This window comes from Anoplopoma fimbria, chromosome 11 (assembly GCF_027596085.1).
Source record: "Anoplopoma fimbria isolate UVic2021 breed Golden Eagle Sablefish chromosome 11, Afim_UVic_2022, whole genome shotgun sequence".
Lineage (NCBI taxonomy): Eukaryota > Metazoa > Chordata > Actinopteri > Perciformes > Anoplopomatidae > Anoplopoma > Anoplopoma fimbria.
This window is the reverse complement of record NC_072459.1, coordinates 16,685,540-16,699,625: the sequence shown is the minus strand read 5'-3', so window position 1 is coordinate 16,699,625 and position 14,086 is coordinate 16,685,540. Positions and strand designations below refer to the sequence as shown.

The following is a 14,086-nucleotide window of genomic DNA, read 5'->3' as shown; positions in this document are numbered from 1 at the left end:
TTAAACTGATAAATACCAGCTTTTGGCAGTAATGTCGCGTAAACTGGAGGTAAACTGTGTATTAATGAACATTATCGAGTTTCGAGACTATATCCTGCAGAAATATGTTTTAGGAGGCTTAAAGTCATAAATAGCAGCTTTTGGCAGTTATGTAGCGTTAACTACAGGTAAACTGTGTATTAATGAACATTATCGAGTTTCGGGACTATATCCTGCAGAAATGCCTTTTCGGAGCCTTAAAGTGATAAATACCAGCTTTTGGCAGAAATATGGCGTAAACTGTGTATTAATGAACATTATCGAGTTTCGAGACTATATCCTTCGTATTGGGCTTAAAGTGACAAATAGCAGCTTTTGGCAGTAATGTCGCGTAAACTGGAGGTAAACTGTGTATTAATGAACATTATCGAGTTTCGAGACTATATCCTGCAGAAATGTGTTTTAGGAGGCTTAAAGTGATAAATAGCAGCTTTTGGCCGTTATGTAGCGTTAACTACAGGTAAACTGTGTATTAATGAAAATTATCGAGTTTCGAGACTATATCCTTCGTTTTTGGCTTAAAGTGACAAATATCAGCTTTTGGCAGTAATGTCGCGTAAACTGGAGGTAAACTGTGTATTAATGAACATTATCGAGTTTCGAGACTATATCCTGCAGAAATGTGTTTTATGAGGCTTAAAGTGATAAATAGCAGCTTTTGGCAGTAATGTCGCGTAAACTGGAGGTAAACTGTGTATTAATGAACAATATCGAGTTTCGGGACTATATCCTGCAGAAATGTCTTTTGCGAGCCTTAAAGTGATAAATAGCAGCTTTTGGCAGTAATATCGCATTAACTTCAGGTAAACTGATAATGTTCATTAATACAAGCTGCTATTTATCACTTTAAGCCCCAAAAGCAGGATATAGTCTCGAAACTCGATAATGTTCAATAATACACAGTTTTTACTGATATTTGGGTAATGTTCAATAATACACAGTTTACCTGCAGTTTACGCAACATTCATACCAAAGGCTGCTATTTGTCACTTTAAGCCTAAAACGCGATAATGTTCATTAAGCCTCCCAAAAGACATTTCTGCAGTATAGTTACTGAAATAACACAGTTATGTGGCGTAAACTGCAGGTAAACTGTGTATTATTGAACATTACCCAAATTTCAGTAAATGTCCAGCAGAAATGTGTTTTGGGAGGCTTATAGTGGTAAACAGTTTTTGACGGTAATATGGCGTAAACTGTGTATTAATGAACATTATCGAGTTGCGGGACTATATCCTGCAGAAATGTCTTTTCGGAGCCTTAAAGTGATAAATACCAGCTTTTGGCAGAAATATGGCGTAAACTGTGTATTAATGAACATTATCGAGTTTCGAGACTATATCCTTCGTTTTGGGCTTAAAGTGACAAATAGCAGCTTTTGGCAGTAATGTCGCGTAAACTGGAGGTAAACTGTGTATTAATGTGTATTAATGAACATTATCGAGTTTCGAGACTACATCCTGCAGAAATGTCTTTTGCGAGCCTAAAAGTGATAAATACATCTGGCAGTTAGGGTTAGGGTTAGGGTTAGGGGTTAGGGTTAGGGGTTAGGGTTAGGGTTAGGGTTAGGGGTTAGGGTTAGGGGTTAGGGTTAGGGGGTAGTGTTAGGGGGTTAGGTTAGGGTTAGGGTTAGGGTTAGGGGTTAGGGTTAGGGTTAGGTTAAAAACTGGGTATCCAACACCCTAAGGTGTTGGGCGTGCACAGGCACGGGCCATCTACTTTTTTACTGTGTTTTAAAACCAACCCTTTTATAAAAAAATAAGGGGATAAAATAAATAAAACAAATACAAGAACCAGGCAAAGACACTGGGGAAGGGAGGGAAGGAACAATTCAAGGGGATAAAAACTGATAAAACTAATAAAAAGCTAGAGGGTTGGGGTTAGGGCTGGACCAGTGGTGTGGTTAGGTTTAGGAAAGGGTTGTGGGTGTGGTTAAACCCTTTCCTTTGTCTCCGCAGGTCCTCTACCACTGGCTGGAGACATGTCTCCTGCCCATGGAAGGTAAAACAAGAGAAGGTAAGTGCCCAAGGTTTCTATGTGTCCATATTAGTTTTTAAAGGAAATTCATAAAGGAAATTCATAAAAGAAATTCATAAAAGAATGCCTAGGTGTTAGGGACTAGGCATTCTAGGTAGGTGTTGTTGGTATACATGCACATCACACAATAAAATATTAAAATGAATGTCTCCTGCCTGGAAGGAAGGAAGGATAACACATACATATTGTGTTGTTTCTTCCCTTGGATCAAGGAGATGGAGAATGAGCTGGACTGGGACGACTCAAGGAGTTGATCTTTAGATAGGATATTTGACTTTTTTATTTTTGTCTAACTGGCCAACAACTAGCAAGTTATTAGCCTGCTGGCTGAAGCCTTATATTTAACAGACCAAGTTGCATCAATCTTCTCATCTAACTCTCCGCCAGCATGTTTCACAAATTGTTAAACAATTCCTTTTAATTATGTCACTTTTAATTATGCTACTTGGATCCCATTACAGTCTAGAACATAAAAAATGTGTCAATCAAAAAATGGGCCACTTCCTTGTAATTCCTCAGAAGCAGACAAGTTAGAGAGAATGCTGAAGACATTGTGCAAGACGTTTTGTGACGTAACAAACCTCTCGCCTGTGTCACTGCAGGTCAACAGCAGCCTGTCTAAATACAGGAAGACCTTCCACGAACTGGACGATGCTGAGGATCGTGCAGAGGTGGCAGAGATGACCCTGAATAAAATGAGGATGAGGAACCGAGCCTCCACCTCTAAGGGCTTCACCTCGGTTGAGATCGTCCAGGTCACTAAGCCCGCCAGTGGAGGACAGGACGGATAGAGGGGGAAAACACACACACACACACACACACACACACACACACACACACACACACACACACACACACACACACACACACACACACACACACACACACACACACACACACACACACACACACACACACACACACACGTAGGCATTAAACAACTTCCAAAGCACGTCATCGTTGGAACAATATTGTTCAGTCTGGCCTGTCTTTGTGCCCCCACAGAGTGACACGCACCCATTCAGCCCTCCAGAAGACACTCGTCTGAGGAAGGATGATCTCAGGCTCCCCCCGGGGAAAATGGAAAAAAAAGGACCCAGACAGAACTCCTTAGAAAGTCTTAAATAGTTTAAAGAGTCTTCAACATCACCGATAGTCTTAATCAATGCAGTCTTACGATTGGTCACTTCACGTCTAGTCGCTAGCCTGCACGCTAAGTATGTTTTACTGTTAGTGTGCATTGAATATACTGTGTGTGTCTATATGCTTTAAATGTACATTCAAAAGTGTTTTTATTTGGAACTTTCAGGTACAAAGCTTTGGTTGTGTCCAACTTTTGCTTTGAATCCCATCCATCCATCTTCCGTAACCTGCTTATCCAGTTAAGGGTCGCAGGGGTGCTGGAGCCGATCCCAGCTGTCAATGGGCGAAGGCAGGGTACACCCTGGACAGGTCGCCAGTCTATCACAGGGCTGACATATAGAGACAGACAACCATTCACACTCACACCTACGGGCAATTTAGAGCATGTCTTTGGACTGTGGGAGGAAGCCGGAGAACCCGGAGAGAACCCACTCTGACACAGGGAGAACATGCAAACTCCACACAGAAGGTTGTCCAGCCCGGGAATCGAACCCAGGTCCCTCTTGCTGTGAGGCGACAGTGCTAACCACTACACCACTGTGCAGCCCTGCTTTGAATCCCATATTGTTTATAAGTATGTGTGAATGTGCCTTGCATGATCTCAGTGAGTGTCTCTACACTGGAGGGGGGATGTGGGTAAAGCTGTGCTCTGTGTGTGTGTGTGTGTGTGTGTGTGTGTGTGTGTGTGTGTGTGTGTGTGTGTGTGTGTGTGTGTGTGTGTGTGTGTGTGTGTGTGTGTGTGTGTGTGTGTGTGTGTGTGTGTGTGTGTGTGTGTGTGTGTGTGTGTGTGAGAAAAGTGTGTGTGTGTAGTGGCCGGCTGCAAAGTCTTAATAAACTACAAGCAAATGAGCAGAGAGGTCTATGGCTTATTCAGAGGAAAGGTGGGGGGTCACACTTAATGAAGCAGCCTGCAACAATAAATGGAGTGTGTGCATCTCTAAGAAACTTCATTAAAGCTGCTCTAATCAATGAGCAACAATGCACAAGTGTAAGAGGTCACTTGCAGCGACCCAACACTGCACTTTGTCACAGACCTGCTGAGCTTTTTAGCTTCTCTCAGCTCGCTGTGTTGGTTCATTCCCATCCATCTTATTGGCCTTTTCAGCAAGAACACTATGCTAAAACCACTGTGAGATATGCTAGCTGGACAGAACCAAACGGCAGACGGGTACAGTTAGAGATTAGCCAGAGAACACAGCAGCATTTAGCAGCTAAAAGAGTCAAATAGCTGTTGGAGATAATAATAGAGCTAAAAAGGAGAGTGCATGTTGGACTCGCATTCATCAAGTGACCAGAAACACGACTCCACATGACTGCTAATGTTGCTCTGTGTCTGCTGGATGTGCACAAACGGGGAGAATACCTGTTTTTTATAGATTGCTGCACTGCCCCCAAGTGGAGAAATTCAATTCATGCAGGTTTAGATTTTTTACCTATTCCATGAGATTATTGTAAAATCAAAGTCAAATAATATTTTGTAGTTAAGAACGAACTAAAGAACTAGCTGACAGGAAGTAAACTTGGATCAATGCTGTTGCCATAGCAACAGAAAGGCAATGAGTCCTATAAGCAAATTACCAAAGTTACCAAAGTGTAACAAGAACAAAAAGGCACTTTATCTCATACATCAACATGGAATTTATTTTCATTTTTATGTTTCAGATGAACGTTTCACATTTTGTACAAAATCATTAGAAAATGCTAGACAATCCCTCGGCTGATCCTCGTTAAGCGGCTTCAGACACCAAAGGATTAATGTTGGGACTCATGCAGCATCCTGGACCAGTCGATGAGGCTCAGCCTGAGCTCAAGATCAATCAAACTAAGAATCCACAGATTAACTGACTATCCCGGGGAGTGTGAACTCTTCCGTCGTAACCTGACAACATGGTGTGTGGTGATATCTTTCCACATCTAGTAATGTACAGAATAGAGTTACAGTGAGGAGGCTGTCAATAAAGACGCTGACAGCTTCCCGTCTTTCTCATCTGATCCTCAACAACCCAAAATGTCTTCGATGTATGGACAAAGTACCACGTCAACAACACCATGCATGTTTTCTTACGCATGACACATCGTTGGCTATGATCGGTTATTTAGATATAAGAAAAAGATCATTAATATCAAGAGTTTAAAATCAACCAATGACGGCGGGCCTGAGGAGGGCGGGGAGAGGACGGAAAGGTCCGACGAGCCTCTGTATGGATGAGGTGAAAGGGGGAGGGGCGGGTGGTGTGGGGGGTTTGGGGACAAGTTGAGTCTAATTACTCAGTGTTTTGCTAATGTACATGCCCAGCACACACACAGATGAGGTCTCAGCAACAAGCGCACAAGCACACTCTTTAACGCAAACACCTCTGCCTCATGCCAAAGGCTTCTAAATCATTCTTTGGAGGGTAAAGTTGAGCCAGACGAGTGATGCAACACTCCTGTATGTCAGAGAGGAAAGGGTGAAAAAAGATGGTACACACCGTCTGTTAAGATCCGACAACTGAAAATAGATTTTATTTAGCCAATGCAAAGAGATCCCCCCACTCTCATAACAGAAGAAAGCACGACGCTGGGGCAGAGAGGCACTTACACAAACACTTTCATGTTACACAGTGCTTGCGTCTGTGTCTTAAGTGAAGACACAGCTACATTTTTTTTCTTTTATCAAACGTCCAACACACACACACACACACACACACACACACACACGCATACACACACACTCGCATATACTCGTTTTCACATTGGAGCAAGTTTTTAGCAGTTGGCACATGTACATGCAAAGCGTCAGTTTGTCCTGCACAGGCAAACTGAGAGAAAGGGGGAGCCGATGAGGGAGGGAGGAAGGGAGTGAGGGAGAAAAGATAGACATGTATGTGAACAGACAAACGCACAAACAGACTGACAGACAGACTCTTGAACACTTTTTGAGCGTTTAAAAACACCCCCGTCTTGGATCCTGCCCCCTGCCCCCCTTGTGTCACATGTTCATAGCAGCACCAGAGGAGCCCTCTGATTGGTGGTTACTAGGTCAGTCAGTTTCGAGGATGAGCGGCGGTTGCTCGTTCTCGTCCTCTAAGCGCAAGTCGTTGAGGTCATCTTCTAGCCCCGCTCCTCCCACGGCTCCCTGCTCTTCACAGTAACCTAAAATAAACACGAGGTCGAAGGTCATTTATTCAGACAAACAACTTTGTACGTGCATTTCTGTAACAAAGTCAAATGTCATAAAGAAAGAAAGATTTTTCTCGATTTCCTTCCTGAAATTACTAACTTCTAAAAGGATATAAATATAATATATCTGCAAATGTACAACGGCTTATTTATTCAACATAGCTAATGCAATACAATAACCAAATTAAATCATCCTTTCCACCAAACTTCCTGGCTAAAAAATGAAAAGAAAAAAAAAAGGTGGTACTTGTGAGCATTTGAGTGACATACCTTTAGTGACAGCAGCACTGTAGGTTTGGGCCACAAGTGGACGGTCATGTGACTGCTCAAGGATCTCATTGCCTGGCTCAGCACTGCCGTCCAACCTGAGGACATCCAGGAGCACAAACTCTCAGAACAACTCCCAAAACTTCAGGCTGTTGGTTGTGTAAAAAACTTCAGATTATGGTGTTGGGGAAACGGTTCATCTGCTACATTCGCTCTGTATTTACTGCGCGTGTCTGTGTGTGTGTTACCTGTGCTGCTTCATAAGTGTGCACTCCCCTCCCTCCTGTGGATCCAGGTTGTACAGATACAGGTAACCATCGGCCGCTGCCACCAACAACCTGGGAATCTTCTGAATCCTGATTTAAAACAAACAAAAACAAAGTATTTTAGTTCCATTTAATGATGAAAAACTGCCTTCAGCTACCACGGCTTGTATGTTGCTGCCGTCATGCAATTGCTTAAACTGTGTTTGGATCAGTTATCTTTGGCTGAATAAATGATCTGCAGCACTTTCTCATCAAATGGCTCGATTACAGCCAAATATAGAACACAAAAGTGATTAGGACTCCTTCAACTCCTTCTGAACCATGTAGGGTAACATTTTCTTGGATAAAATCCAGGGCCAAAGGAGGTTAGGTGATTCATAATTTATAGAAGCAGCAAAACTGGTAGTTAGCATGACAGAGCTGGACTGCATTAGTTAACATCATCAGCTGGAGTTTAAACATCACAGATGATTGACCCGACTGACATCTCAGGGGTGTGCAAGGACAAAACGATCTAAGTGACCAAAACATAAAGAACCAGCACAGGTGACCATGATGTAAATAATAACTGAAGAGGGACTGAAAGGCACAACACTAATTTGCATGACCTGTCTGGCCCTGAGAGCAGACGGGCATTGAGTCATGCATTTTACTTCCGATTCCACTTTCACATCATGTTATAAAGGCAGGACCCATACAACAACAACAACAACAACAAACAAATAAACAACCACAGTGCTGTATGTGTACATACGTGTGTGTATATATACACTCACACAGCTAAGGCGCAGATGTTCTTGTGTCCACAGAAAGGCAGACGTACGGTGGCGAAGGCTCGCCCCTGGGTGAACATTTCCGTAACCTGAGAAGGCAGGTAGGTGGTGGACGCCATCAGGACCTTGCCTAGGTACCCTCCCCATGTGGTGGGCTCCTCCGCTGGCCTATACACACACACATACAGAATGTGAGAAGCCTCTGTTACTCTGAGGAATATGAAGCTTAAGTAAATGGGCAGTAATCCCCACCCCCAGCGGCTTTTTTTTTTTTTTTTAAAGTCTGACGTAAAAGAACGGAGACCAAAAGGTACGTACACATACTTCTCCTTCTGCGTCTCTAATTTGAAGATGTGGACCGTCTCCGTGTTGCTGGAGGCCGACAGGTACAGGCCTTCCATGCTGAACGCCAACGAGCAGATGCTCACACACCTAAAATAAGAAACCCACACGTACGGGGAAGCAGGTGAACAAAAATGTGCGGCACATATGAAAAGCAAACACAAAAAAAAAATTCGGTTCATCACAGTAAAACAGCTTTCATTTCTGAAGTGTAGTCAAAGATCAAACCATCTACCTCTTGACTCCTCTTCGAAACTCAAAGAGCTTCTGTCCCTCTGGGATTGAGAAGACACGAATGACTGTGCCCTGGGAGGAAGCGAGAGACACAAGATACGCAGAGGATGACAAAGATTAGAGGCGAGGCAACGACAGTGATCCGTATTTGCTCAGGCGGAAAACAAAAGCACACACAAATAAAGCCAGATAGACATCGGGTCAGTGCACTGTACTGTAAGTGTCGTACCTTCTCTGAGGCTGTGGCCAGTTTGGTTCCACTGGCATCGAAGGCCAGAGCCGCTAATGGGCTGTCATGGGCTGGAATCATGTTAGCCGCTCGCTGGAAAAAACACACACAGACAATAGTTAGAGATGTGATGCTTCAAATTGGACAAAAACAATTGAGAGTATTAGCTGTGACTGATGAGAGGAAGCACTGGCTGTGCAGTGAGGACAGAGTCTCTCAGGACAATTTACTTTTCATTTCAGCTTTGGGCGTTTTATAGAATGACATACAATAAACACTATACAATTTAATAAGCAACAGAAACAGCACCTCAGCTATACATGCAACAAGTATTTCTGTGCCATGACATGTAAGCAAGGAATTACGGTTTGTGTGGAAGATTCAATATAAGAGCTTTTCATTGAAGGGCAGGGGGCTTTACAGTGTTGTGGTTCACCTACCAGGTTGACTGTGTCAAACACCTGGACTTCTCCTATCGTGGCACTGCCTGGGTAAGCCAGATAGCAGTTATCATTGCTGATGGAAAGGGCGCACAATCCTGGAGGAACACGAGCACAAATACAAACTGATTAACAAAAGGAAGCCAAAGAAAGAAAGATAAATCAGAATCCAAAATAACCCCATTCATCTCAGTTTGACATTGAGTGAAACTGAAAGAATGACATGGTGACACCACAATCATCTAGATGTTTATAATAGTACATGGTGACACTGCTGTCATTTAAATGTTACAATAGTTCTGACAGCATGAGTGGGTTTTTGTTCAGTGGTTGCATTAGAAAGACAAATATCACAGAAATAACTCAGACTGCAGTGAAAGTTTTTTTTAGCCGTTAGGGCAAAAGCAAAGAAAATGGAAGTAATTGTGAACTAAAAATAAACTTAAAAATATGAACGAGAAACCAAATATACTGAAAAAAATAACTTTTTTTGTATAGTTTTATGTTTTTTCACCCAAATGAGCATTTTACTGTAGTGTACCACATACTATGCCTACTATGCATATACTATACTTTGTTGCTCGTCATTCTTCACACTCACCTGAAGGGTTGGGTGGAGTTTCTCTGATAGTGTGCAGCACTTTCATGTCTCTGATGTTGTGAATGTAAAGGGACTCCTCCAGACACACAATCAGCCTCTGCAGAGAAACCACAAAACATCAACAGCATCACTGTCAAGGGTAAACACTAATTAGAAATTGATATATTAACAAATTATGATATCTGCACAGGATAAATACATCTTCTGTCGTTTAAAGAATATGTGACTGCGTGAGACAGAATGTCTGACAGACAGGCATTTATTACCCCCCTCCTCCTACCTGTCTGTTGAGCTTCACAGCCAGTATAGTGTTGGAATAGGAGTAGTTGCAGATCTCGGTTCCCTTCTTGAAATGACAGACTTTGAGCTTCCTGGGGGCCTTCAGGCTGACGATGGCCACCAGGCTGCTGGAGAACAGACGCTCCACAATGCACACATCCTCCGTGTCCGCTGCAGGGACAAACACAGATTTACACATCACCACAACGTTCAATGGTGCAAATGAACGCATCGCATATTACCCCACATTTGGACAGTTATCTGATTCACAGACGCTTCGTTGCTCCTGAACACACCGGCAAAACTTTAAGCACACTATGTATGTTCAGTAAACATATCGAGCAATAGATAGGTTCATGAATTATAGATTATGGCACTTACTGTCTTAAAACACTCATCGCCTTCGTCTGACTACACAACTTAAGTCTCCTACTGCCTGATTTGCATTTGCTATTTAAATTGAACAGGATTATCAGAAGATACAGGTTAGCTCACTATACATGGGTAGTTCCCATGCGTTATAAAGACTGCTGCAGAGAACAGATCATATTGTAAATTATGTAAATCCAATAACGAGGAGGAAGCTTGATGTTGCATGATGGTATATGGGTGGGGGACAAGTGCTGTTAAAACTTTATGAATATTTAAAGTGACAGCTATGCTCTCATGGTGCAGTGATTGTGTCTCAACCGAGCGTCCATTTAAAAACATTGACTCAAAAAATGACCGAACAATAATATAACCATAGTGATACTGTCAGTGTAGAACAAGAACAACAAACAAGACATTACACAAGGAGGGTGTACCAAGTCTGCTCCCTGACAGACTAAATAGACTGTACACATAAGTGGGGAGAGGGTCATTAGAAAGTGGGTAGACAATACTTACTACATTCATATATCTGCTCCAATTTGTCCACAGAGGACAGGGAGAAAAACTTGTATCCTGATTTGGTGCCAACAGCTAAGGACCTACACAAATAACAGAAACAGACACAACAGCAGCAGTGAAACAATCATCATATCAGCAAGTTACTAAAACCACACACACACACACACACACACACACACACACAATATTGATAGGCTACAATATATAGTCTTTGCAGCTCGCAGAGGCCTTTCATACTGGACCTGCAGGGATCCGGTTAATTGCTGGTCGCAGCCTCACCGGATGTACTGGTCAGACTGTTACAGTCGTCACACGACTGCAGCGGTTTTGCAATAAAAACAGGCCTCTGCGGTCTGGAGCAGAGGAGCAGGCAGCAGTACATTTAGCAGACTACCACTCACTGCACTACAAAGACGTATCTACATAACGTTACTTATATCCGTGACGTACGTTTACAAGAAACACAGCGACCAGGTTTGAGACTTACAGCGTGAACAAACCAGTCCTACAATAACAGGCACGCAACGCTAGCGTCACAAAACGTACAAAATCACAGACTTCAGCTAAGTCTTTCTTCTACAAAACTGTATATTAATCACAACAACCGTGCCCACCGCCCGTCATGAAGTCAGATGACACCTAACCTACATGTGTGTTGTGGCTAAAGTTAGCCTCGGAGCGCACAGCACCACGTTAGCCTCACCAGCTATGCTAGTGGCGGGTGCAATAACACGCAACGTCGTCCCGCGTCACCAGCACAGTTTACACAGACAGCTAAAGTTGTGTTGGTTAGTCATGTATCACAAGAGAAAGGGCCTCCACGCTAATTCACATCTAGAGCTGTCAACCCGCGACCAGTCCTCACTGAGCTAGCTTTAGCTCGCGTCCCCTAGCCTGACAGCACGCAGGCCGTCGGATCCCCGGACTCTCTCCCGGCCTGTCTTACGTGTTGTCCTGGTTGAAGTTGGCGAAGAGAAGCTGGCTTCCGCCAGCATCCCCGCTTTGACTGGCCAAGTTCATGGGCTCGACACCATCGATATATACAGCTCCGGTAGAAACAGCAGCAGTTCGGCCGGGACTAGTACTGCGATAAGGGCCAGAAGTGTTGAGCTTCAAGGAGCCATGTCTTTTTGCTGGCCCCGCTGTAGTGATTGTTGTTGTTTTTCAGAGGGGCTGTTGCTCCCCCCTACTGCGCATGCTCCGAGCACGCAGCGTGCAGAACCTTTAAAGAGCCAGGGCAGTTTTGTGGAGTGCAGAGGGCTGATGATAAGACATGTAATCATATACGGTATGAATGAGAATTGTATGTTTTTGTCCGTTGTCTCGGCTCCACGGCAAAGAGAGACAGCAGTAGCAAACACGGCTCTCTTGGAAACACCGCAGTGTACAATAAGTATTTGTGATTTGATCTAACAGCGCCACCCATCGTCAATATGTGCAAACAACATCTGAACAGAGCTCCTATCTCCTCTTAGGTCCATCCTAAAGTAGAATATTAATGTTTTATATAGTTTTTATCGCACCATTTTTAAAGCTGCTCTTCACTTCTTTACGTTAATTAGAAATAATTATCTTTATTTGAATACATTTTTTACTTTCCTAAACATTTTGAATATTTCCATGTTTGAACAAACACTGAATATATAACTATAACGCTGTGCAGCTCAACATGGTAAAATTTGGTGATCTAAATATAGCCGACTGTTTTTATATGAAGAGACAAAACTGTACTGTAAACTTGCTCTGTTCTTTCAGTGCATTTTCTGTCACTGCAAAAAATAACAGTTGAGTCACTCATGTCTTTCTGTTGTACCGCTCTGGTATAATGAGTTAGATATCTCTAAAAACAGCACATCCTCCTGCTTTTGAATTTACTAATATTCTATTGAACAAGGGTAAATTACATTAACAAATAACACACACACAGACACACACACACATGCACACACACACACACACACACACACACACACACACACACACACACACACACACACACACATACTGTATATAGGCATAGGATGAGGCGTGGGATGAGAAGGAAATGGTTAGTGATCTGATGTGTGTCACTGAGTAATTTTGGGTGTGAGTCACAGTTTCTGTTTCCCCGTACTCGTTTCATTGTAGTTTCAGGTGTAAGTCTGAGCATGTCAGAGAGTTATTGTGAACCATACAAATTATTCAAAATGATAACTTCATAAAGTCAGAGACAGATTCCGCAGACAGCTGCTCACCCTGTGAGAGGATCCCATAGAACAACTAATTGATTTAGAGTAGTAACACGATCAGCTAGTTGGCACAAGTTTAACAAAAGGAAAGAAAGCAAGACAAAAAATGATCAAAGGTGAGAAAACTATAAATGCTCAGCTGCACTGGGAATCCATCTTTATGAACTAGTAGCCAGTGGTGGAAGAAGTATTCAGATATTTTACTCAAGTAAAGGTATTGCAGTGCAAACAATTCTGTGTAAAAACTCCTGCATTCAAAATCTTACTAGGGTAAAAGTATTAGCGTTATAATATACTTAAAGTACCAAAAGCAAAAGTATCATAAGGAGCCCATTTCCCAACGATATATGTATTATGATATATTACTGGATTATAATTTAATGATGTATTTATGTGATCATCATTTGAATGTTGCAGCTGCTAGAGGTGGGGCTCATTTGAAGTACTTCATATACTACTGGGCAGCTTTATCAATAGTAATACATCATAATTTACAAGTAGATTTATATTTGTATTAATCATTTAGATCTAATGTTGTCATATCAATTTATTGTAGTACAAAGTACAATATTTGTATCCAAAATGCAGAGGAGTAGAAGTATAAAGTTGCATGAGATTGTATAAGAACAGTACTTGAGTAAAGGTACTTTGTTTCTTTAAACCACTGTTTTTTGCCTAATGAAAATGTCTCTGTTGTCGTTAGCAGCGATGATGTTAATTTAACCCAACGTTGCATGAGTTCAGTAACTAAATGTCAAAGTAGAGTATTCTCTGAATGATAAACCTGAGTGTACTTAATCCTTTATTAAAGCACTATTAAGCAGAACAGAGGTCAACTAAAGAGCATCACAGACACATTTATCATGACATTTCCTCTGTAGGAAGACCACAGTGACTCCATCCGTTTAGTTAATCAGAAGGCTCTTTGTTTGCTCCTGTGTGGTCGTGATTCTGTGCCAGCTGTGTCCTTTGGTCCAGTTTACTGTTTTCAGGGGCCGCGTGTCAGCCCCTCCAATAGAGGTCTGTCAGCAGAGGCAAAGCTCCAACACACTGTGTACTGGCCTTTGGTTTACACAAGCCGGAGCCTCCAAATAAACATGACGGACGGAGAGACAGAGGCGGGGTTTGTGAAATAGAAGGGAAAGCTGCATATCC

General features: G+C 42.5%; 1 protein-coding gene across 2 annotated transcripts; it reads right to left on the bottom strand.

The window, feature by feature from the left end:
• Nucleotides 1–4,856: 4,856 nt before the first annotated feature.
• wipi2 (WD repeat domain, phosphoinositide interacting 2) lies at nucleotides 4,857–12,041 on the bottom strand. Of its 2 annotated transcripts, none has more exons than XM_054607017.1 (12): nucleotides 11,650–12,041; nucleotides 10,701–10,783; nucleotides 9,814–9,983; nucleotides 9,534–9,630; nucleotides 8,933–9,030; nucleotides 8,493–8,585; nucleotides 8,265–8,335; nucleotides 8,012–8,119; nucleotides 7,691–7,855; nucleotides 6,897–7,004; nucleotides 6,652–6,746; nucleotides 4,857–6,354 (listed from the first exon to the last, which is right to left on the bottom strand). In XM_054607017.1, exons 1-12 carry the CDS (start codon nucleotides 11,721–11,723, stop codon nucleotides 6,242–6,244), a joined length of 1,275 nt encoding a protein of 424 aa, XP_054462992.1. In that variant the 5' UTR covers nucleotides 11,724–12,041; the 3' UTR covers nucleotides 4,857–6,241. The 2 variants fall into 2 exon arrangements, with proteins under 2 accessions (XP_054462992.1, XP_054462991.1); XM_054607016.1 differs by having other exon boundaries at nucleotides 8,006–8,119; nucleotides 11,650–12,039.
• Between the last annotated feature and the right edge of the window lie 2,045 nt (nucleotides 12,042–14,086).